We start from the raw sequence: 25,203 nt of genomic DNA, 5'->3' as shown, positions 1-25,203 counted from the left end.
CAGGGAGCTGACGGGAGCTGGAGCCAGAGAGCCCACTTAATCCATACAAGTCAAGTCAGGAGAGATATAGTGGTGACCTTTGAACCCCGAGATACATGCTGGGATGAAAAATAGCCTTCTTCAGCGAGAAAAACAACTCCCTGAACAGGTGAGCCTCTACGTGGCATACCAATGATGGGTTTCTGGGATTAGGATTGTTGCTGATACAGTATTATTAGGAATTCAGGAGACAAAACAAGGTTTGTAGTTTACATTGAAACAAACAGTATGAAAATAATCCTCGGTCATGATGGTCTTTGCAAGTCTTATCTGAAGTCTATTTTCTTTCCCCTTTGTAAATGTATTTTGTGAATGTTTACAATAGTTTTTTAGAACCACAAGAAGCAGGTTTCTCTTCAAAACATCTTAGGTTCATGCAGTGGGGTGACATTTAGGTTGTACCATGACCTCCATCAAACAGACAATGACTACCGGCTCATTATACACATAATATATCAAGGTATTGTTGCTTTTGTATTTTTATCCAAGGATTATTAAATAACCATGAAAGATGCTGTAGACATAGGGACAGCATAGAGAAGCTGAATCTACATTCACTTTGTGATTTCAGTGACAATTAGACTGAAAAGATAACAGTCCTACTGCTCTCCACATCTCCAAGTCGGAAGTGGTTACATCCAATCATCCAATTCCTCACCTACTCAATCCTAACTTGGAGGCCTGCGCTGCAGAGAACATACAACAACAGATAATATGAGGAGAGAGCCCACTTGGTTTCATATTGTTGAGGATGTATTTATCTAAAGGGTTTAGAAGGGTTTAAAGTACGTACAGTGCCTTTGGAAAGTATTCAGACCCCTTGACTTTTTCCACATTTTGTTACGTTACAGCCTTATTCGAAAATAAATAAATAAATACATACACATCTCCATCAATCTACACACAATACAGGTTACACACAAAGCAAAAACAGGTTTTTATATTTTTGGGGACATTTATACAGATAAAAAAATGAAAATATCACATTTACATAAGCATTCAGACCTTTTACTCTGTACTTTGTTGAAGCACCTTTGGCAGTGATTACAGCCTTGAGTATTCTTGGGTATGACACTACAAGCTTGGCACCCCTGTATTTGGGGAGTTTCTCCCAATCTTCTCTGCAGATCCTTTCAAGCTTTGTCAGGTTGGTTGGGGAGCGTCGCTGCACAGCTATTTTCAGGTCTCTCCAGAGATGTTCGATCAGGTTCAAGTCCGGGCTCTGGCTGGGCAACTCAAGGACATTCAGAGTCTTGTCCCGAAGCCACTCCGGCATTGTCTTGGCTGTGTGCTTAGGGTCATTGTCCTGTTGGAAGGGGAACCTTCGCCCCAGTCTGAGATACTGATTGCTCTGGACCAGGTTTTCATCAAGGATCTCTGTACTTTGCTCCATTAATCTTTCCCTAGATCCTGACTAGTCTCCCAGTTCCTGCCTCAGAAAAACATCCCCACAGCATGATGCTGCCACCAACAAGTTTCACCGTAGGGATGGTGCCAGGTCTCCTCCAGACGTGACATTTGGCATTCAGGCCAAAGACTTCAATCTTGGTTTCGTCAGAGCAGAGAATCTTGTTTCTCAAGGTCTGAGAGTCCTTTAGGTGCCTTTTGGCAAACTCCAAGCGGGCTGTCATGTGCCTTTTACTGAGGAGTGGCTTCCGTCTGGCCACTCTATCATAAAAGCCTAATTGGTGGAGGGCTGCAGAGATGGTTGTCCTTCTGGAAGGTTTTTTCATCTCCACAGAAGAACTCTGGAGCTCTATCAGAGTGACCTTCGGGTTCTTGGTCACCTCCCTGACCAAGGCCCTTCTCCACCAATTGCTCAGGTGGGCCGGGCGGCCAGCTCTATGAAGAGTCTTAGTGATTCCAAACTTCTTCAATTTATGAATGACAGAGGCCACTGTGTTCTTGCGGACTTTCAATGCTGCAGAAATGTTTGGGTACCCTTCCCCAGATCTGTGCCTCGACACAATCCTATCTCGGAGCTCTACAGACAATTCCTTTGAATTGGCTTGGTTTTTGCTCTGAAATGCACTGTCAACTGAGGGACCTTATATAGACAGGCGTGTGCCCCCCAAAAAAAAATCTAAATTAAATCAAATTTTATTTGTCAAATGCTCCGAATGCAACAGTTGTAGACCTTACCATGAAATGCTTACTTACAAGAACTTAACCAACAATGCAGTTCAAGAAAAAGAGTTGACAAAATATTTACTAAATAAACTAATGTAAAAAAATCTAATCAATCAAAAAGTAACACAAGAAATGTACATAACAATAACAAGGCTATATAGAGGGGGTACCGAGTCAATGTGCGGGGGTACAGGGTAGTCGAGGTTATTTGTAAAGTGACTATGCATAGATGATAAACAGCATGTAGCAGCAGTGTAAAAACAAAGTGTGTGTGTGTGTGTGGGGGGGGGTCAATGTAGATACTGTTGTCCGGGTGGCCATTTGATTAGTTGTTCAGCAGTCTTATGGCTTGGGGGTAGAAGCTGTTAAGGAGCCTTTAGGTCCTATACTTGGCGCTCCGGTACCGCCTGCTGTGCAGTAGCAGAGAGAACAGTCTATTACTTGGGTGACGAGTCTTTGACAATTTCTTGGGCCTTCCTCTGACACTGCCAAATATATAGGTCCTGGATGTCAGGAAGCTTGGCCCCAGTGATGTACTGGGCTGTACGCACTACCTTCTGTAGCGCCTTACGGTTAGATGCCAAGCAGCTGTCATACCAGGCGGTGATGCAACCGGTCAGGATGCTCTTGATGGTGCAGCTGTATAACTTTTGAGGATCTGGGGACCCATGCCAAATCTCCTGAGGGAGAAAAGGTGTTGTCGTGCCCTCTTCACAACTGTCTTGGTGTGTTTGGACCATGGTGGTTTGTTGGTAATGTGGACACCAAGGAACTTGAAACTCTCGACCCGCTACACTTCAGTCCCGTTGATGTTAATAGGGGCCTGTTCGGCTCTCCTTTTCCTATAGTCCACGATCAGCTCCTTTGTCTTGCTTAAATTAAGGGAGAGGTTGTTGTCCTGGCATCACACTGCCAGGTCTCATTGTCGGTGATCAGGCCTACCACTGTTGTGTCGTCAGCAAATGTTATTTTATTTTATTTATTTGTATTTATTTATCCTTTATTTAACTAGGCAAGTCAGTTAAGAACAAATTGTTATTTACAATGACGGCCTACCCCGGCCAAACCCTAACCCGGACAACGCTGGGACAATTAATGATGGTGTGGGAGTTGTGCTTGGCCATGCACCTGAGCTCAATTTCTAGTCTCATAGCAAACGGTCTGAATACTTATGTAAATAAGGTATTTCTGGTTTTTATTTTTAATAAATTTCATTTTTTGTATTTAATCCATTTTAGAATAAGGCTGTAACGTAACAAAATATAGAAAAAGGGAAGGGATCTGAATAGTTTTTGAATGCAACGTATGTTCCACAATCAAATTGAAAAGGAACTCAAGGCCTCACTACACTAATAAACATAATTGTTTTTTGTTTAGCCAATTAAAACCCATTCTCCCATCAAAATATGATGATGGAAAAATATCTAATTTCAATTCTTTTTCAGAGATCCTCTTAACAGTGGGAAGGGTAGACCATATCCACCAAACCATTCCAGAAGCAAAAAGTAAAAGAATAGCATTCCTTTCCATGAAAGAAAGAAAAAAATCTAAACAGCAAAATAAAATGGAGGGTGGTGTCAGAACATATTCTGTAAACATTGTGCCTCATGCTGTGCTGCTATCAGCTATCACCAAACTCCCCAATTTATTTTTGTTTCCACACCACTGCCCCGGGCTGACAGACCCTCTGCTCTCTCCTTCACCAGAAACAGCTGTAGCCATGTCTCACCAATTAAAGAGAGAGGAGCCCAGAAAAATGCTTGCTCCTGATAACCAATCACACCCAGCTCCCTGCTCCCCCGACGGTCTTGCACACACACTCTCCTCCTACACCATCATCCCTCAAAACACATGCCACGTCAACAGCAAAATCCTGACGTCCGTGAGTGCATGCATGTACAGTGGAAGTCGGAAGTTTACATACACCTTAGCCAAATATATTTAAACTCCGTTTTTCACAATTCCTGACATTTAATCCTCGTAAAAATTCCCTGTCTTAGGATCACCACTTTATTTTAAGAATGTGAAACGTCCGAATAATAGTAGAGAGAATGATTTAGTTCAGGTTTTATTTATTCACGGTTGGGATGGTGTTCTTCGGCTTACAAGCTTCCCCCTTTTTCCTCCAAACATAACGATGGTCATTATGGCCAAACAGTTTTATTTTTGTTTCATCAGACCAGAGGACATTTCTTCAAAAAGTATGATCTTTCTCCCCATGTGCAGTTGCAAACCATAGTCTGGCTTTTTTATGCCGGTTTTGGAGAAGTGGCTTCTTCCTTGCTGAGCGGTCTTTCAGATTATGTCACTATAGGACTAATTTTACTGTGGATATAGATACTTTTGTATCTGTTTCCTCCAGCATCTTCACAAGGTCCTTTGCTGTTGTTCTGGGATTGATTTGCACTTTTCGCACCAAAGTACGTTCATCTCTAGGAGACAGAACGCGTCTCCTTCCTGAGCGGTATGACGGCTGCGTGGTCCCATGGTGTTTATACTTGCGTGCTATTGTTTGTACAGATGAACGTGGAACCTTCAGGTCTTTTGGAAATTGCTCCCAAGGATGAACCAGACTTGTAGAGGTATACCAGGGCTTGGCTGAGTTCTTTTGATTTTCCCATGACGTCAAGCAAAGAGGCACTGAGTTTGAAGGTAGGCCTTGAAATTCATCCACAGGTACACCTCCAATTGACTCAAATTATGTCAATTAGCCCATCAGAAGCTTCTAAAGCCATGACATCATTTTCTGGAATTTTCCAAGCTGTTTAAAGGGACAGTCAACTTTGTGTATGTTAACTTCTGACCCACTGGAATTGTGATACAGTGAATTATAAGTGAAATAATTTGTCTGTAAACAATTGTTGGAAAAATTACTTGTGTCATGCACAAAGTAGATGTCCTATCCGACTTGCCAAAACTAGAGTTTGTTAACAAGAAATTTGTGGAGTGGTTGAAAAACGAGTTTTAATGACTCCAACCAAAGTGTATGTAAACTTCCCACTTCAACTGTATGTGTACAGTGCCTTCATAAAGTTTTCACACCTCTTGACTTTTTCCACATTTTGTTGTGTTACTGCCTGAATTCTTTATTTAGATTTTTTGTTACTGGCCTATACACAAAACCCCTAATGTCAAATTAGTTAAAAATTAAAACCTGAAATGTCTTGAGTCAGAAAGTATTCAACCCCTTTGTTATGGCAAGCCTAAATAAGTTCAGAAGTAAACATTTGCTTAACAAGTCACATAATAAGTTGCATGGACTCTGTGTGCAATAATAGTGTTTAACATGATTCTTGAATGACTACCTAATTTCTGTATCCCACACATACAATTATCTGTAAGGTCACACAGTGGAGTTGTGCATTTCAAACACCGATTCATCCACAATAGGGCACCTATTGGTAAATGGGAAAAAAGGAGACATTGAATATCCTTTGAGCATGGTGAAGTTATTAATTACCCTTTGGATGGTGTATCAATACACCAAGTACTAAAGCGATACAGGCGTCCTTCCTAACTCAGTTGCCGGAGAGGAAGGGATTTCACCATGAGGTTAATGGTGACTTTAAAACAGTTACAGAGTTTAATGGCTGTGATAGGAGAAAACTGAGTATTGATCAACAACATTGTAGTTACTCCACAATACTAACCTAAATGACAGAGTGAAAAGAAGCAAGTCTGTATGGAATAAAAATATTCCAAAACATGCACCAAAGTAAATATGCAAACAAACGTGGCAAATAAATGTACTTTATGTCCTGAATACAAAGCGTTATATTTGGGGCAAATCCAACACCACACATCACTGAGTACCACTCTTCATTTTCAAGCATGGTGGTGGCTGCATCATGTTATGGGTATGTTTGTCATAGGCAAGGACTAAGGAGTTTTTCAGGATAAAAATAAATGAAATAGAGCTAAGCACAGGCAAAATCCTAGAGGAAACCTGGTTCAGTCTGCTTTCTAACAGACACTGGGAGACAAATTCACCTTTCAGCAGAACAATAACCTAAAACACAAGGCCAAATATACACTGGAGATGCTTACCAAGACAAATGTTCCTGAGTGGCCTAGTTACAGTTTTGACTTAAATCCATGCCAATATTTCAAAATGGCTTTCTAGCAATGATCAACAACCAACTCAACAGAGCATCAAGCATTTTAAAATGAATAATGTGCAAATATTGTACAATCCAGGTATACAAAGCTCTTAGAGACTTACCCAGAAAGACTCACGGCTGTAATCACTGCCAAAGGTGATTCTAACACGTATTGACTCAGGTGTGTGAATACTTATGTAAATTAGACATTTCTGTATTTCTATAAATTTGCTGAAACGTCTAACAAGATTTTTCATTATGGGGTAGTGTGTGTAGATGGGTCAGAGAAAAAAAATCTACTTTACCCATTTTGAATTCAGGCTGTAATAACAAAATGTGGAAAACGTTAAGGGGTATGTTTGCATACCTTCTGAAAGCATTGTATATATGTGACAAACGTTCTCACAACTAATGATTGCCATGTCAAGTAAACAGGCATGTTTGTCCTAGGAAGTAATTGCAATATATTTTCATGACGTTAAAAGGGAATGTTTGTCATTCTCCATGCAATCACAGTCACTTCAACACACTGCATAGATTCACAGTGAATCATAACAGACAAGCCACATTGCTTTAGCGAAACAACACAGAGCCATTTCTTCTAAAGTTTTGCCAACTTCTTGCAAACTCAAAACCCAACAATGCAGTAATTAATAACAATGTAATACAAAAAAATAACATGAGGTAGAACAAGAACACATAAAAATAAGAAAAACACAAGAATGTAAGTAAGCATACTATATACAGGGTCAGTTCCAGTACCATATTTACAATGTGCAAGGATACTGGAATGATAGAGGTAGATATATTTAGGGGTAAGATGACTATGCATCAGGATATAATATGAAGTAGGACTGGGCGATATATAAAATATATTTGATTTAAAAAAAAATGATTTAGCGCAATGTTCCAAATGCAAGAATCAAGGTTTTTATTTTTTGTTCTTTTTGGTCTCATCTCCTTTGCCCCTTCTGTGCTGTGAGCACTGTGCACCTTCCCACTTGAACACAGACACCATGCCCCTCCCTCCCCCTGCCACTCACAACAAATACAAAATAAGTTCTTCCTCTAACAACAAGCAGTTTAAACTCTCTATTTGCATTTGAGGGTTCGTCCATCAGAATCGGTCATATGGACACTGAAATGCTGAGACCTTATTTTACTGTAATAGACGAGAACTTAACATTTCTAACGTTACCCTTTTTATGTCTCAACTTCAAAATGTAGAACAGTAAGGTTCCCTCTATTAAAGATTGGCATAAGATACTATTTCAATGGGTGCCGCTGGAATATCTGACATGTACATTGCATTCTAAGACAGATCAGTTCTACAAAGTATGGGAACCTTACCTAAATGACCTAGAACCTGAAGTGTCAGCTATTATGCTGCGAGGATTCTCTTAGAATGGTGGTCTATGTATTTCAGAATTACACTGTACGGTCCATGTGGGGAACCCAACTTCTTGGTTTAAACTGAGCTTTTTTTTTGTTGTTGTTTGTTTTATTTTAATTTTTATTTTTTTATTTTTTTATTTCTGTTTATGTTTGTTTAAATGTATGTATTGAGAGACGCAATTTGGGGGATGGGGTGAGAGAAGCGCTGAGCGGGGAGAGGGAAATGGTGTGTGTGTGTGTGTGTGTACGTGCGTGCATACATACGGATATGTGTAAGTGAGTGCTGTTTTTTTTTTGCCTTGTCCTTGTTGTTGTATCTCTTAATATGGGTGAAAATTGTGAAACTCCAATAAAAATACAGTTACAAAAAAATATAGAACAGAGAAGACTGTACTACACTGAACAAAAATATAAACGCAACATGTAAAGTGTTTCATGAGCTGAAATAAAAGATCCCAGAAATGTTCCATATTCATGAAAAGCGTATCTCTCTCAAATGTTGTGCACAAATTTGCTTACATCCCTGTTAGTGAGCATTTCTCTTTTGCCAAAATAATCCATCCACCTGACAGGTGTGGCATATCAAGAAGCTGATTAAACAGCATGATCATTACACAGGTGCACCTTGTGCTGGGGACAATAAAAGGTCACTCTAAAATGTCACAGAACACAATGCCACAGATGTCTCAAATTTTGAAGGGAGCGTGCAATTGGCATGCTGACTGCAGGAATGTCCACCAGAGCTGTTGCCATAGAATTTAATGTTAATTTATCTACCATAAGCCGCCTCCAACGTTGTTTTAGAGAATTTGGCAGTATGTCCAACAGGCTTCATAACTGCAGACCACGTGTAACCAAGCCAGCCCAGGACCTCCACATCTGGCTTCTTCACCTGCGGGATCGTCTGAGAGGGGAAAGGGGGGGTTCTGAGGAGTATTTCTGTCTGTAATAAAGCTTTTTTTGTGGGGGGGAAACTAATTATTATTGGCTGGGCCTGGTTCCCCAATGGTTACGCCCCTGCCCAGTCATGTGAAATCCATAGATTAGGGCCTAATTTATTCATTTCAATTGACTGATTTCCTTATATGAACTGTAACTAAGTAAAATCTTTGAAATTGTTGCATGTTGCGTTTATATTTTTGTTCAGTATAAAAAGGAGAGTATCAATGAACATGTTGTGGAAAATTAATGCTCAGTGTCTGTTACCGCTAGCGGTCTAGTCTGTTTTTATAAATGTACAATGAGTATAAAAAGACACATTTATATAAGGAATTGGCAACACGTTCTCATTCTGAGAAATAAGCAACTTCTTATCCTGGTAGGCCACTTGATTTCAATATCTAAACAAAGTGAACAGGGTATGTTGTTCAAACAGTTGGAGACTGACAGGAAGGTCTATTCATAACAGTTTGTTCAACTGTTCTACCTTGTTAAAACGCAAATAAATCCAAGTTGGCTAGACTTGAAATATAAAGATTACCTGGCTACTTATTACATGGCCTTGTCTCGGGTTAGTAAGTTAGTGGCCTGTTGATCCCTTTAGTGGTGTGAGGTTTGTGCTTTGCCAAAGTGGGTGAAGTTATATCCTGCCTGGTTGTCCCTGTCCGGGAGTAACTTTGGACAGGGCCACAGTGTCCCCCGACCCCCCCACCCCGTCTCAGTCTCCTGTATCTATGCTGTAATAGTCTACATGCCGGAGGGCTAGGGTTAGTATGTTATATCTGGTGTAATTATCCTGTCTTATCTGGTGTCCTGTGTGATCTTAGATATGATCCCACTAATTCTCCCATATCTCTTGCTCTCTCCACCCTCAGAGGACCTGAGCACTAGGACCATGCCTCAGGACCTGTTGACTCCTGGCTGTCCCCATCCCTAGTCCACCTGATCGTGCTGCTGACCCAGTTTCTGTTGTTCTGCTGCTGTTTCATCCTCTAAATGCTCTGCTATGAAAAGCCAACTGACATTAATTCCCGAGGTGCTGACCTCTTGCACCCTCTACAACCACTGTGATTATTATTCGACTCTGCTGGTCTTATATGAACATTTTAACATTTTGAAGAACTATCTGGCCATAATGGCCATGTACTCTTATAATCGCCACCCGGCACAGACAGAAAAGGACTGGCCACCCCTCAGATCCTGGTTCCTCTCCAGGTATCTTCCTGCCTTTCTAGGGAGTTTTTCCTAGACACCGTGCCTCTACATCTGCATTGCTTGCTTTCCAGGGTTTTGGACTCGGTTTTTGTATAAGCACTTTGTGACAACTGCTGTTGTAAAACGAGCTCTATAAATACATTTGGTTGATTGATTGACTAGCACATGGGCTTGTCCTTGAGAGATTGTTTATGAAACCTATGTTCATTTTCATTTTTTTTTATTTAACCTTTATTTAACTAGGCAAGTCAGTTAAGAACAAATTCTTAAGTACAATGATGGACTAAGAACAGTGGGTTAACTGCCTTGTTCAGGGGCAGAACGACAGATTTTTACCTTGTCAGCTCGGGATTCGATCTAAAACTTTTGGTTACAGGCCCAATGCTCTAACCACTAGGCTACCTGCCGCTACAAGAATTTGGTTATTATTAGTGGGTGTGCATTGTGCATGGTTTTGGTAAAATTAGTAAAAAAATAGCATTTTCATAGACAGACTTGAAAGTGATTATTGCAGTGATTATTTTTTTTAAAGCACGTTAAACTATTTTTATAAAATAATTCAATTATTAGTGGGTCTTATTGTTGTGGAAGGCTTATATTTAGCCTCGGTTTCATTTTACATGCCCTGAATTCATAAGATTATTCCTGACTATTTCAAATGCAGTTTATTGACCTTTAACTGTGGAACAAAGCTTGTTTAGAGAAAACATAAAAAACAATCTACATATATATCGTGAATCATAAAAAAAATAGAGATATGATTTTTATGTCATGATGCCCAGCCCTAATATGAAGGAAACGTTTTGGGGAATGAAGTGGGGGAATACATTGCGGGGATGTGAGAAATCAATCTAACATCCGTGTATCAATAAACATTTTCACTTCACAGGAATCATTTTGCTGTACAGAGTAGACACTGCATTATTTAGAGATAGAGGAGCTATACTGAGAACCAGCGGTATGCATCTGAAGTTAGGTTGAATAATCTGGACACTGAGGTTAGCTGAGGGAAAGAACTGTAAATGTTTTATCCATCAAATTAGTTCAGAGTACATATTAGCTTTAAGAGGACAGGTATAATCGAGGCTCGTATATAACCGCCAAGTAACACACATTGAGATGAGAAGCTCCGATGCTCTCATTCTGATATTGTTTGCACTGTGAATGGTCTTTGCTCTGCTAAGAGCCCTGGTGCTACGATACAGCATCTCTCAGAGAATGGCTTCTCATTAAAAAGCTGCTCTGAATGCATGCCCATTGCCTGTTCTTGTAACCTCATGAATATAATGGGGCTGACTCTCACTGTTGAGCTCCTGGGTTCCTTCTCCCTGGGAATATTACAACAGAACAGAAGCCCTTTTAGCTGCTGATGACTCCATAATCAGGCCTCCATTCTCTCCTTGGAGGACTCTTTGTATTGCCTCACTCTTCACTTGTTCTCTCCCTCCTCCATACATTTCAGGATTTACAGTTTGAAGCAAGAGTTTCAGAGAGCCATTTTGTCTCACCCACAGTGGCTTGGGTACTTTGCTGTGGTGACAGAAACACAAATGGGGAGTTTTATACTGGGGATGTGAGGGGAAATCAGTGAATATTAATATCAATCAAATGCATTTATAAAGCCTATTTAACATCAGCCGAAGTCACAAAGTGCTATACAGAAACCCAGCCTAAAACCCCAAACAGCAAGCAATGCAGATGCAGAAGCATGGTGGCTGGGAAAAACTCACTAGAAAGGCAGGAACCTAGGAAGAAACCTAGAGAGGAACCAGGCTCTGAGGGGTGGCCAGTCCTCTTCTGGCTGTGCCGGGTGGAGATTATAAGATTACGTGGCCAAGATGTTCAAACGTTCATAGATGACCAGCAGGGTCAAATAATAATAATCACAGTGGTTGTAGAGGGTGCAACAGGTCAGCACCTCAGGAGTAAATGTCAGTTGGCTTTTCATAGCCGAGCATTCAGAGTTAGAGACAGCAGATGCGATAGAGAGAGAGAGTCGAAAACAGCAGGTCCGGGACAAGGTAACCTAGTGACGTGGGAGCTGTCTGGAGCACTGCCTCCACAGCAAATTATGCTAGACATGCTCCGAAAGTAAAGCAAATATCTGCATGACGTAAGGACAGGCAATCATGCATATTGTTATATGGTACGGTAGGCAACAGGTTTTAAAGACTTAACATTTTGAGAAAGGCTTTTATTCAATCAATTGAACACACTGTAGTGGATTTCTGGAATGCTTTTTCAGAAGTGCCAGTTTTGAAGTGTTTACTACCCCGATCTGTGATGTGTTACAGTGGAAAACAAACACACTTCTAGAAGTGCTATCTGGAAAACCACTAGATGCAGTTGATTGAATAACAACCAACTGGTTTCTGTGTCATTTAAAATGGACACTCAAAAATGCATACGATGGGTATGTGACAAGGTCAGTGACAATAGATGGATCCAATGGAAGTTAGGGATACTATAGGTTGCTCTTATAATTGTCAGTCAAAGTCAAAGAAAGTGTACATAGCTAACTCACCCCATAAGTGGATCCACCGCGATTCCTTTAGGATTGGTCAGATCTAAATCTATAATGGTGACGCAGGTGTCCCCAACACGGTTGCAAACAAATATCCTGTCACTTACACGGTCCACAAAGTAAAAGTTTCCAGTGAGCCAATCGATGGTCATGTGCTCTACATCTATGGAGAAAAACAAAGAATGTCATTAAATTCTTGCCATTAAATCTTTCTTTGATTAAATATATTTGTATCAAATTACATGTTGTGAGGATAAACTTGTTAATCTTCCATTATGTTAGATCACATTTTCTCATTTACATTCATTTTATTTACTAAAGGTAAAGACACATAACTGAATGTAAGGTATGTGTAGTAAGTTTGGAATCTGACATTGATGGAATACTGAGCGTGAGCAGCATTCCTTAAATTCTTGAATAAACAGGAAAGAATAGCTAGGTTGCCTTAAACACAGGTGTCTAAAGCATTCCAAACCTAATTGCACTACAATGACCCTGAAGTAGAAAGTGACAATGGGAAGTTCATTGGTTACGCATTTCCTACACTCTTAAAGGTGCAATCTAGAACCTAAAATAGTTCCTCGACTGTCCCCATAGGATAACCATTTGAAGAACCATTTTTGGTTCCAGGTAGAACCCTTTTCTACTGAGGGTTCTACATGGAACCTAAAAGGGTTCTATCTAGATGGGGACAGCCAAAGAACCCTTTTGGAACCCTTTTTTGTAAGCATACATTGTGAAAGTTAGTGGGAAAAATAGAGACATAGAGGGAGGCAGAGGTAGGGAAAGAGTGAGACAGGGAGCGTTTTAAGGCTTTCTGAAGGGGCATGTCTGAGTGTGCTTGATAAATCAATAGTTGACAAACATTGTAAGCGAGAGAATTTCCTTGACAACTTGACACAATGCAAGACGTACTTTGTAAACTTTGTACTGTTTTGATATCCTTTTCCATTGTAAATCCATTCAGATTCTTCATCTTAGCACAGTGAAGCCTTCCAGTGGAATCTGAGGATAGAAGCCAACACACTTCCTCTTCCTGGTAATAGTAATCCAATGAAAGGGATCCATATTTATCCAACAGTCTCAAAGTCTGTAGATTAGATCCGTTTAGTCTTGTGGTTGCTATGTGATCTGACCTTACAATCAGCAGAGCTGGAGGACTGTCGCCAGGGTCTGGAACACAAGAAGAAGAAATAGTGGGGGAAAAAACAACACAGTGAAAATTCTTCACATGGAATGTAAAAGGCCTTTATCATCCCAGGAGGACTCCGATGTGGAAGATATATTAAACAAAACCTGGATTTTCTTTAGTTCATTTCTGTAATTTATAACTGAACAGAACAATATCCACAAGGAAGAGCAACACATCAAAGCTACATAAGATTTAAAAAATAATAATAATGAAATTACAATGTTCTCTACAGCTGTTATCTCTCCCTGACTGCTAAGCTAACACAACCCATGTCTGAGGCCTAATTGACCGTGTACTTTCTCTGCTACTGAGCTCACCCCAAAAAGCCCTGCTTTATCCCGATCCCCCACACAAGTTCAAGTCAGGGCTGGCTCTCCTAATATGGGCAATAAATCAGTGTGTCCACTGTGAAAAACACTTATCTTTACCCTGATCCCTCTAAGCCAACCTTTAGGAGCTGCCTATAACTCCATGAGATACCATTGTAGCATGGAGGGGGCTTTGGTTTTTTCATAGAAGCACATTTTCTGCATCCCAAATGGCACTCTATTTCCTATGTAATGCAATACTTTTGACCAGGGCTCATAGGGGAATAGGGTGCCATTTGAGGTGCCAGTCAAGCTCTCTGATAAAGACATTGTTCTCTTGAATGCAAAACTGTGGTCTTCATTCAACAAAATATGAACTCTACGTTTCTCTACTGTACAGTCGTGGCCATAAGTTTTGAGAATGATACAAATATTAATTTTCACAAAGTCTGTTGCCTCAGTTTGTATGATGCCAATTTTCATATACTCCAGAATGTTATGAAGAGTGATCAGATGAATTGCAATTTATTGCAAAGTCCCTCTTTGCCATGCAAATAAACTGAATCCCCCAAAAAACATTTCCACTGTATTTCAGCCCTGCCACAAAAGGACCAGCCGACATGTCAGTGATTCTTTCGTTAACACAGGTGTGAGTGTTGGCGAGGACAAGGCTGGAGATCACTTTGTCATGCTGATTGAGTTCGAATAACAGACTGGAAGCTTCAAAAGGAGGGTGGTGCTTGGAATCATTGTTCTTCCTCTGTCAATCACGGTTACCTGCAAGGAAACACGTGCTGTCATCATTGCTTTGCACAAAAAGGGCTTCACAGGCAAAGATATTGCTGCCAGTAAGATTGCACCTAAATCAACCATTTATCAGATCATCGAGAACTTCAAGGAGAGCGGTTCAATTGTTGTGAAGAAGGCTTCAGGGAGCCCAAGAAAGTCCAGCAAGCGCCAGGACCGTCTCCTAAAGTTGATTCAGCTGCGGGATCGGGGCACCACCAGTACAGAGCTTGCTCAGGAATGGCAGCAGGCAGGTGTGAGTGCATCTGCATGCACAGTGAGGTGAAGACTTTTGGAGGATGGCCTGGTGTCAAGAAGGGCAGCAAAGAAGCCACTTCTCTCCAGGAAAAACATCAGGGACAGACTGATATTCTGCAAAAGGTACAGGGATTGGACTGCTGAGGACTGGAGTAAAGTCATTTTCTCTGATGAATCCCCTTTCCGATTGTTTGCGGCATCCGGAAAAAAGCTTGTCCGGAGAAGACAAGGTGAGTGCTACCATCAGTCCTGTGTCATGCCAACAGTAAAGCATCCTGAGACCATTCATGTGTGGGGTTGCTTCTCAGCCAAGGGAGTGGGCTCACTCACAATTTTGCCTAAGAACACAGCCATAAATAAAGAATGGTACCAACACATCCTCCGAGAGAAACTTCTCCCAACCATCCAGGAACAGTTTGGTGACGAACAATGCCTTTTCCAGCATGATGGAGCACCTTGCCATAAGGCAAAAGTGATAACTAAGTGGCTCGGGGAACAAAACATCAATATTTTGGGTCCATGGCCAGGAAACTCCCCAGACCTTAATCCCATTGAGAACTTGTGGTCAATCCTCAAGAGGTGGGTGGAGAAACAAAAACCCACAAATTCTGACAAACTCCAAGCATTGATTATGCAAGAATGGGCTGCCATCAGTCAGGATGTGGCCCAGAAGTTAATTGACAGCATGCCAGGGTGGATTGCAGAGGTCTTGAAAAAGAAGGGTCAACACTGCAAATATTGACTCTTTGCATCAATTTCATGTAATTGTCAATAAAAGCCTTTGACACTTATGAAATGCTTGTAATTATACTTCAGTATTCCATAGTAACATCTGACAAAATATCTGAAGACACTGAGGCAGCAGACTTTGTGAAAATTAATATTTGTGTCATTCTCAAAACTTTTGGCCACGACTGTACAACATGTGTCAAACAAGTCCTGCATGAAAAACATCGGCATCTACTATTAACATCATTTCTAAAACTGCAATTACCTAAGAGAGTTTGAGAGAGAGAGAAATATGGTTTTGATTCATGATAATGTAATCAGGTCAAGGGAAAATGTCACAGAATGTTGCTACTGGTGGTTGTTGGAGAGTGCAAGGGAAAAGTATTGTATTATATAATCATAACCTTTTAACATCCTGAATTGTTTCAAATGTGGAAGAAGAAAACAATTGTTTCTGCGGTATATTTAAAAAAAAACTAGCATTAGATATTAATGCAGAGATCATCTAGATTCAGCCGCAGGCCAATTTTTTCTTGAGTGGATGTTTGGGGGACCAGAACATAATTACAAATAATTTACAGCATGCAAATTGACCAAAAGAAGCCCAAACAGATATATTTGGCTAAAACATAATCTTTCCAAACTTGCTTACATTTGTATATGATCAAGTCTCTATTATGAGTGGGAACACTAGGGAAAATATTTCCAAAATTAAAATCACTTGGAGCTGATTTCCTGGTGTTTTTAGTTTTTATATTTTTAAAAATACATATTTATTTTCTGCTCAGAAAACTTGGGGGGGCCAACCAAAACTCGCGGGCCACCAATTGGGGAACCCTTCCTTAATGTGTTTTTTATCATCTACTGCTCACCATCTCATGGCCTCTGAAAGAATATGCTCCTGACATTTATATTCATGAGCTTTTACAACTAACGGTAACCCCATAGTTAACCCTGTACTGCAATCTTTCTCCGCTAAATTAATATTAATGTGTGTGAGCATTGGGTTCAGTTAAGTTTATGGGTAATCATATTCAGTGTATTCCTGGTAGGAAACCAGTCACATTGATTAAAAGCTGCAACAGTGTGACTCTCCCCAGCTAGGTGTGCTGCTTTGCTTCAGGCTACTTTCACACAGTAGAGTATGTATCATCATCACAACCTAAAAATGTATCATACATTACGATGGCCAATACAGAAAAACAGTATATGGCACAAGGCTAAATGTTTGTCTGTGTAGACTGGAACACTACTGCATATTGTATTATACCAAACAAATTAAGTGAGTTATTTTATTTCACCAGCAACAACATGTTGCCAGCTATCGGACCATAATGTAAATCAAGGCAACGCCAGGTATTGTCTCACCATAAAACACTCCCAGAGTGTTGATATGGCTCCCAGTTAAAACCTCGAGATCATTAATTCCCTCATTATCCTAACCTGACCATATCTACTACTGCATTCCCATTCCCTGGTGGAAGATAGATGTGGTCAGTAGTGGAACAAATTAATCTTTCCTATACTGAAGCTACCCAACACTGAAAAACAAGGTTAAGAGGAACTAGGCCTATTCCTATACCCAAGCCCCCAGGATGGTTGAACATAGAAATTGTTCCTTCTATCTTCTAAGTTATTAATAGAAATAAAGACTATATGGCATATATGCAGATTATGTTGTTTTATAATACAGTGTTATTATTCTCACCTTGTTTGGCTGTGCAGGACGTTCTGTCATTCTGTAAGATGTATCCCTCTGTACAGCTGCATCTATATGACCCGTAGGTGTTCAGGCAGGTTTGGCTACATGCTCCGTACACAGCACATTCATCATGATCTGGGGAGAGAGGGGGAGCCATTTGTAACAAATTAGGTTTGCTCAAACATGACCCAAATACATAAAGCATACTTAATGTGGCCCTCACTGTACCACCTTAGAATTGATTACCACACAACCAAGTTACCTATGTTGGAAAGTCATTGGATCCTGTAGTGTGAATAAAATCATGGTGCTTTACTGTAGTGAACTGTTATGCATTTACTGTACTGTATGTTGTGAAGCAGAGTTACTGTACATAATTTGAACCATACCTTGGGTACAGAACTAAATCTAAACCCCACCAGAGATCCTTCTAACCCCTGACCTCTGATAGAAGTCTCATGTCACAGTATGTCCCAACAGCTGTCAGACTGGACTGGGCTGCTATTGACGGGGTCAGGGGAGAACAACCCTGCCTCCAGACAGATGGTCCTAATTTCCAACAGGCCTCCTGCCTATTCTGTTAATTTGAGAAGTTTGGCCTAGGGTGAAGGAGAGAGGAGAGGAGAGGAGAGATGCAGCTCGCCCGACAGCATTAACGATGCCTACCTCTGCAGCTTGTCCCGTCCTCACCGACCTCAAAGCCGTCAGCGCAGAAACAGAAGGTTCCGTTTCTCGTCATGACGCAGCCATAGCGGCAACGCAGCTCATGGCAAGCTGACAGCAGCTCTGTGGGGGAGAGAGAGAGAGAGAGAGAGAGAGAGAGAAGAGAGAGAGAGAGAGAGAGAGAGAGAGAGAGAGAGAGAAGAGAACACATGTAAATTGCTTTTTGATTTTCTTCTTGCTCCTCAAAGCCCTTCTTTCCCCATCAGTGGAGGAGTTTGACAGTCCTGAGCTCACGGAAGGGATCATTAGGTGTTGCGCAACAGTACAGTCAGTATCTGGGAAATGCCACACAGAATGTGTGGGAAGACAGCCTCTCATGTAGCTGCTAACTCAACATTTAAATGACAGAAGTAGATGTGCTCTCTACAGACAGACTTAGAATCTTAGAAACATTATGGAAATTACTTGTGGATAAAAAACGGCTCTCTGCACAGTACTTTCCATTTGCAGACTTAAATCGGCATACTGTGCTGCACACAATCGGGCTAAAGTATTATTGAAGTATTTTGCTGCACAGAATTGGGCTAAAGTATTATTGAAGCAGGGTACCCTAAGTTTATTTTAGTTGTCAAGGATGAAAGTGGATGACAGTCAAGATTTTTTTTTGTAAAATACATTTTTAAATCATTACAGAAACTTTCTTAGCCTCCATATCTTGTAAAGACTCTTTAATACACAACACAATGAAACATTCAAAGCAAAAAAAAATTAAAGACAGTGAATCTTTCTCATGAAGACTCAAAATGATGGGAGTGAACACCTGCCTATTTTTCAAGCCTGTCGGAAAATACAACACTGCCTCTTTAAGACAAAAAAAATCTCTTTACCTAACTCAGTTTTCAAAGATGTCTAGAAAATGCACACGTTTTGTGCTCTTGTAGGAAGCAATCACTCCCCCATTACTGACAAAAAATGATCTATAACTGGGCTAATAACTCACTAACTAGCAAAGGATATGAACACATTTACAAATGTGCACACGTCGCTCTCACTTTGATCTCAAAACAAGCACATCTACACACAACAGCTCATGCTGTAAAAACAGTCCAGTTCAAAGTGAATGGCACGCATCGATATATGGCAATGGTCTATTTGCATATAGGTCTAGCTCTGATTAGTTATGGTGCACTGGTCTGTGTAGAGTATGGGCCTGAGTCGTGCCTGTCAATGCAATAGAATCCTACTCCGATGCATTCTGCCTACAACAAAATCTCTTACATATTCGTTTTATTTTGGTATGTTGCATTGGAAGTGATTAATACTGTGTTGATTCGATCTCAATTCCCACAGTAAAGGGAAACATTGATAGTGTTAACTAACGGGGAAACTACAAAGTTGAGTGAAGTTCAATCTCGTGTTTCTCTGCGCACACTAGTCTATCGCAAGCAAAGCGTTGTAAAATGACTTTGTGGAACACATCAGTGTTTCATTTTTGAAACACTTGTCTACATGGAATATAAAATGACTGATAGCAGTTCTGAGAGGGCCAACTTCTTATGTCCCTAGCTAGCGTTTATTCTATTGTTCTGATGTTCTTTGTGTAACACCATTCTCTGTACAGACCGGAACAAAAAAACTGCAATTTAAGACTTGATAGATGTTCAATGGAATAAGTGACAGATAGAAAAGAATAAGCTTAAAAAACTGGGAAAGTTTTAATTGCTGAAAAGATAGATTTGCTATCGCCGAGCATTAATTACTGTCAAATAGAAACCCTTAGGATAAAGGCTGTTCAGGCTACTCATTGATTTGACTTGTTTTCTTCTATTTCCAACAACAGAGCATTTACTAAAACAATCTGGTAACGTCTCGGCAGAACCAAGCAAACTCCTGACAACATATACTTAGACATCAAGACATCAGTGAGCTCAGCCAATAATCAAAGTCTCAGAACATCACTATCTGTGTGGAGGATATTGGTGTTGTGTTTAGGAATTAAAATGCATCAATGCTGAGGAAGATGACAGTTTTAAAAGCGTAGGAATTTATAGAGGTGTCTTTCCTGTTAGCTTTCTGACACATGAAGATGAATTGGTCGGGTGGAGAGACGGCAGGTGCAATAGACAAGCTGTCTGTGTTGGAAACCAGTACATTAACTGGTAATGATAAAGACATCTCAGTTGGATTATTTAATTTTGAAGGCATCTTTGAAATCATCCTGTATGAATGCCAATGCAATACAATACTGTACACAAAAAATATAAACACAGCAAAACACACACACACACATTCAAACAAAGTATGCACCCACAGCACACAAATGCATGCACGCATGCGAGCGAACACACACACACATACACACACAGTAAGGTAATTAACTGTCTAAATAAATTATATTTTACTGGCAAGAGCTGTATGATACACAGACAATATAATTTTGGTAAGAACTGAAAGACATACTTTATTGAAATAGCTCAAATGCACCATTTTGTCTATATATTTTGTGGTGCGTACTCTCTAAATGCCCCCTTCTCCTATTGTCTATTTTGATCCTTTCATCTAGTAAGACTCAGGCTTTATCTTTCATGACATGATAACTGGCATGCTTTCCTGTTCTGTGGGAAGAGAACATGCAAAACGACTAGACGCTGGGCCTAAAGATATCCAAACCAAAGATAATCTGCATATCTAATAGCAGACAAAGCTATGTAGAAAGAGATGCCTGCCTTCATCTCTGTTGCTAAAGAAACAGCAAAACCTTGGGTAACACCTTACTTAGAATTGTGATACTAGCATTCATAAAGCCTTTAGTCATAATGCCCAACATATGGTTTTATATATTCTGATTGTGTCAGTCTCCTCTAATCACCTCTAGAGATGTTTAATGTCTAACTAGAAGTTTGTTCACTAAGTGCTAGGTAAAATCTTTTGAAAATATAGCATGTTTCTCAATGCTACTTATGCATCAGGGACAAACTACTGTATAGGAGCGGGTACAGAGATACAAAGCGTAGAGATAGACTATGTACTTGGCCAACTCGAAAGACATGCTTTCAGGTGTTATCTTGGAGAACATTTTGAGAAATTGTATAAGGTGTCATCACCCTCTCTTATTAAGCAGATTATGAGAGAGCTAACATGTTTAGATACAGTGGCTTGCGAAAGTATTCACCCCCTTGGCATTTTTCCTATTTTGTTGCCTTACAACCTGGAATTAAAATGGATTTTTAGGGGATTTGTATCATTTGATTTACACAACATGCCTACCACTTTGAATATGCAAAATATTTCTTATTGTGAAACAAACAAAAAACTGAAAACTTGAGCGTGCATAACTATTCACCCCCCAAAAGTCAATACTTTGTAGAGCCACCTTTTGCAGCAATTACAGCTGCAAGTCTCTTGGGGTATGTCTCTATAAGCTTGGCACATCTAGCCACTGGGATTTTTGCCCATTCTTCAAGGGAAAACTGCTCCAGCTCCTTCAAGTTGGATGGGTTCCTCTGGTTTATAGCACTCTTTAAGTCATACCACAGATTCTCAATTGAATTGAGGTCTGGGCTTTGATTAGGCCATTCCAAAACATTTAAATGTTTCCCCTTAAACCACTTGTGTGTTTATTTAGCAGTATGCTTAGGGCCATTGTCCTGTTGGAAGGTAAACCTCTGTCCCAGTCTCAAATCTCTGGAAGACTGAAACAGGTTTCCCTCAAGACTTTTCCTGTATTTAGTGCCATCCATCATTCCTTAAATTCTGACCAGTTTCCTAGTCCCTGCCGATGAAAAACATCCCCACAGCATGATGCTGCCACCACCATGCTTCACTGTGGGGATGCTGTTCTCGGGGTGATGAGAGGTGTGGTTTGCGCCAGACATAGTGTTTTCCTTGATGGCCAAAAAACTCAATTTTAGTCTCATCTAACCAGAGTACCTTCTTCCATTTGTTTGAGGAGTCTCCCACATGCCTTTTGGTGAACACCAAACATGTTTTCTTATTTTTTTCTGGCCAATCTTCTGTCCGACCAGCAATTGATTTGATTGTGCCGGACCGGGCTCAGACTTGCTGTACTGTGTTTAAAAAAGACAGCGAGTGACTGTGTGACTAGCACCCATTGTGTCTCTCTTGTACCTGCTGCAGCGACCACCACAGAACATCAAAGTGTTTATCGCGCTGTCCATGTTGCTGATACTGCAACATAAAGGCATTTCTGACTGAAGAGTTATGTTACCGAAATCCATCATTTGCAGATGATGCAGATGATGATGTGCAAGTAGAGATACTGGGGTGCAAAAGAGCAAGAGGATAAGTAACAATATGTGGATGAGGTAGTCGGGTGTGCTATTTACAGGTTGGCTGTGTAAAGGTACAGTGATTGGTAAGCTGCTTCTGACAGCTGATGCTTAAAGTTAGAGAGGGAGATATAAGACTCCAGCTTCAGTTATTTTTGCAATTCGTTCCAGTCATTGGCAGCAGAGAACTGGAAGGAAAGGTGGCCAAAGGAAGTGTTGGCTTTGGGAAAGACCAGTGAAATATACCTGCTGGAGCGCGTGCTACAGGTGGGTGTTGCTTTGGTGACCGGTGAGCTGAGATAAGGCGGGGCTTTTCCTAGCATAGACTTATAGACGACCTGGAGTCAGTGGGTTTGGCGACGAATAGGTAGTGAGGGCCAACCAACGAGAGCATACAGGTCGCAGTGGTGGGTAGTATATGGGGCTTTGGTGACAAAACGGATGGCACTGTGATAGACTACTTCCAGTTTGCTGAGTAGAGTTTTGGAGGCTATTTTATAAATGACATCGCTGAAGTCAAGGATCGGTAGGATAGTCAGTTTTAAGAGGGTATATTTGGCAGCATGAGTGAAGGAGGCTTTGTTGCGAAATAGGAAGCCGATTCTAGATTTCATTTTGGATTGGAGATGCTTAATGTGAGTCTTGAGAGTTTACAGTCTAACCAGACACCTAGGTATTCGTAGTTGTCCACATATTCTAAGTCAGAACCGTCCAGAGTAGTGATGCTAGACGGGCGGGAGGGCGCGGGCAGCAATCGGTTGAAGAGCATGCATTTAGTTTCACTAGCATTTAAAAACAGTTGGAGGCCTCGGAAGGAGTGTTGCATGGCATTGAAGCTCATTTGGAGGTTTGTTAGCACAGTGTCCAAGGAAGGGCCAGATGTATACAGAATGGTGTCATCTGCGTAGAGGTGGATCAGAGAATCACCAGCAGCAAGAGTGACATCATGATATATACAGAGAAAAGAGTCGGCCCAAGAATTGAACCCTGTTGCACCCCCATAGAGACTGCCAGAGGTCCGGACAACAGGCCCTTCAATTTGACACACTGAACTCTATCTGAGAAGTAGTTGGGGAACCAGGCAAGGCAGTCATTTGAGAAACCAAGGCTGTTGAGTCTGCCGATAAGAATGCGGTGATTGACAGAGTTGAAAGCCTTGGCCAGGTCGATGAAGACGGCTGCACAGTACTGTCTTGTATCGATGGCGGTTATGATATCGTTTAGGACCTTGAGCGTGGCTGAGGTGCACCCATGACCAGCTCGGAAAACCGGATTGCATAGTGGAGAAGGTACGGTGGGATTCGAAATTGTCGGTGATCTGTTTGTTAACTTGGCTTTCGAAGATTTTAGAAAGGCAGGGCAGGATGGATATAGGTCTATAAGAGTTTGGGTCTAGAGTGTCTCCCCCTTTGAAGAGGGGGATAATGTGGCAGCTTTCCAATCTTTGGGGATCTCAGACGATACGAAAGAGAGGTTGATTAGGCTAGTAATAGGGGTTGCAACAATTTCGGTGGATAATTTCAGAAAGAGAGGGTCCAGATTGTCTAGCCCAGCTGATTTGTAGCGATCCAGATTTTGCAGCTCTTTAGAACATCAGCTGTCTGGATTTGGGTGAAGGAGAAGCAGGGGGGGGGCTAGGGCAGGTTGTTGCAGGGGGTGCTGAGATGTTGGCCGGGGTAGGGGTAGCCAGGTGGAAAGCATGGCTAGAAAAATGCTTATTGAACTTATCGATTATCGTAGATTTATCGGTGGTGACAATGTTTCCTATCCTCAGTGCAGAGGGCAGCTGGGAGGAGGTGCTCTTATTCTACATAGCCTTTACAGTGTCCCAAAACTTTTTGGAATTAGTGCTACAGGATGTACATTTCTGTTTGAAAAAGCTAGCCTTAGCTTTCCTAACTGACTGAGTATATTGGTTCCTGACTTCCCTGAAAAGTTGCATATCGCGGGGGCTATTCGATGCTAATGCAGAATGCCTCAGGATGTTTTTGTGCTGGTCAAGGACAGTCAAGTCTGGGGTGAACCAAGGGCTATATCTGTTCTTAGTTCTACATTTTTTGAATGGGACATGCTTATTTAAGCATGCCCTTAATTTAGCATGCCCTTCACCATATTTAATGGTGAGGAAAGCACTTTGAAAGAGCAACCAGGCATTCCCTACTGAGGGAATGAGATCAATATCCTTCCAGGATACCCGGGCCGATTAGAAAGGCCTGTTCGCTGAAGTGTATTCAGGAGCGTTTGACATTGATGAGGGGTGGTCGTTTGACTGCGGACCCATTATGCACGCAGGCAATGAGTCAATGATCGCTGAGATCCTGGTTGAAGACAGCAGAGGTGTATTTAGAGGGCAAGTTGGTCAGGATGATATCTAAGAGGGTACCCATGGTTACGGATTTAGGGTTGTACCTGATAGGTTCCTTGACATTTTGTGTGAGATTGAGGGCATCTAGCTTAGTTTGTAGGACGGCCAGGGTGTTAAGCATGTCCCAGTTTCAGTCACCTAACAGCACGAGCTCTGAAGATAGATGGGGGGCAATCAATTCACATATGGTGTCCATGGCACAGCTGGGGGCTGAAGGGGGTCTATAACAAGCGGCAATGGTGAGAGACTTGTTTAAGGAAAGGTGGATTTTTAAAAGTAGAAACTCAAATTGTTTGGGCATAGACCTGGATAGTATAACAGAACTCTGCAGGCTATCTCTGTAGTAGATTGCAACTCCGCCCCCTTTGGCAGTTCTATTTTGTCAGAAAATGTTATAGTTAGGGATGGAAATTTCAGGATTTTTGGTGAATTTCCTAAGCCAGGATTCAGATATGGCTAGGACATCCGGGTAGGCAGAGTGTGCTAAAGCAGTGAATAAAACAAACTTAGGGAGGAGGCTGCTAATGTTAACATGCATGAAACTAAGGCTTTTACGGTTACAGAAGTCA

At 41.1% G+C, this 25,203-nt stretch overlaps 1 protein-coding gene across 7 annotated transcripts in view; it reads right to left on the bottom strand.

Moving 5' to 3' along the window:
* Window positions 1-25,203, bottom strand: part of lrp1bb (low density lipoprotein receptor-related protein 1Bb) — a 446,550-nt gene that overhangs the window by 227,252 nt on the left and 194,095 nt on the right. For all 7 annotated transcript variants that reach the window (XR_006761946.1, XR_006761945.1, XR_006761947.1 and 4 more), the window contains 4 exons: window positions 17,984-18,103; window positions 17,324-17,452; window positions 13,258-13,515; window positions 12,343-12,505 (listed from right to left, as the gene is read on the bottom strand). Coding sequence is in view for 4 of the 7 variants with exons in the window: in XM_014173709.2 (XP_014029184.2) it covers window positions 12,343-12,505; window positions 13,258-13,515; window positions 17,324-17,452; window positions 17,984-18,103 (670 nt within the window). In the remaining 3 variants the exon portion in view is untranslated. The remainder of the gene's footprint in view (window positions 1-12,342; window positions 12,506-13,257; window positions 13,516-17,323; window positions 17,453-17,983; window positions 18,104-25,203) is intronic.

This window comes from Salmo salar, chromosome ssa25, assembly GCF_905237065.1.
Source record: "Salmo salar chromosome ssa25, Ssal_v3.1, whole genome shotgun sequence".
In the NCBI taxonomy this organism is placed as follows: Eukaryota; Metazoa; Chordata; class Actinopteri; order Salmoniformes; family Salmonidae; genus Salmo; species Salmo salar.
This window is presented reverse-complemented; position numbering and strand designations above follow the sequence as displayed.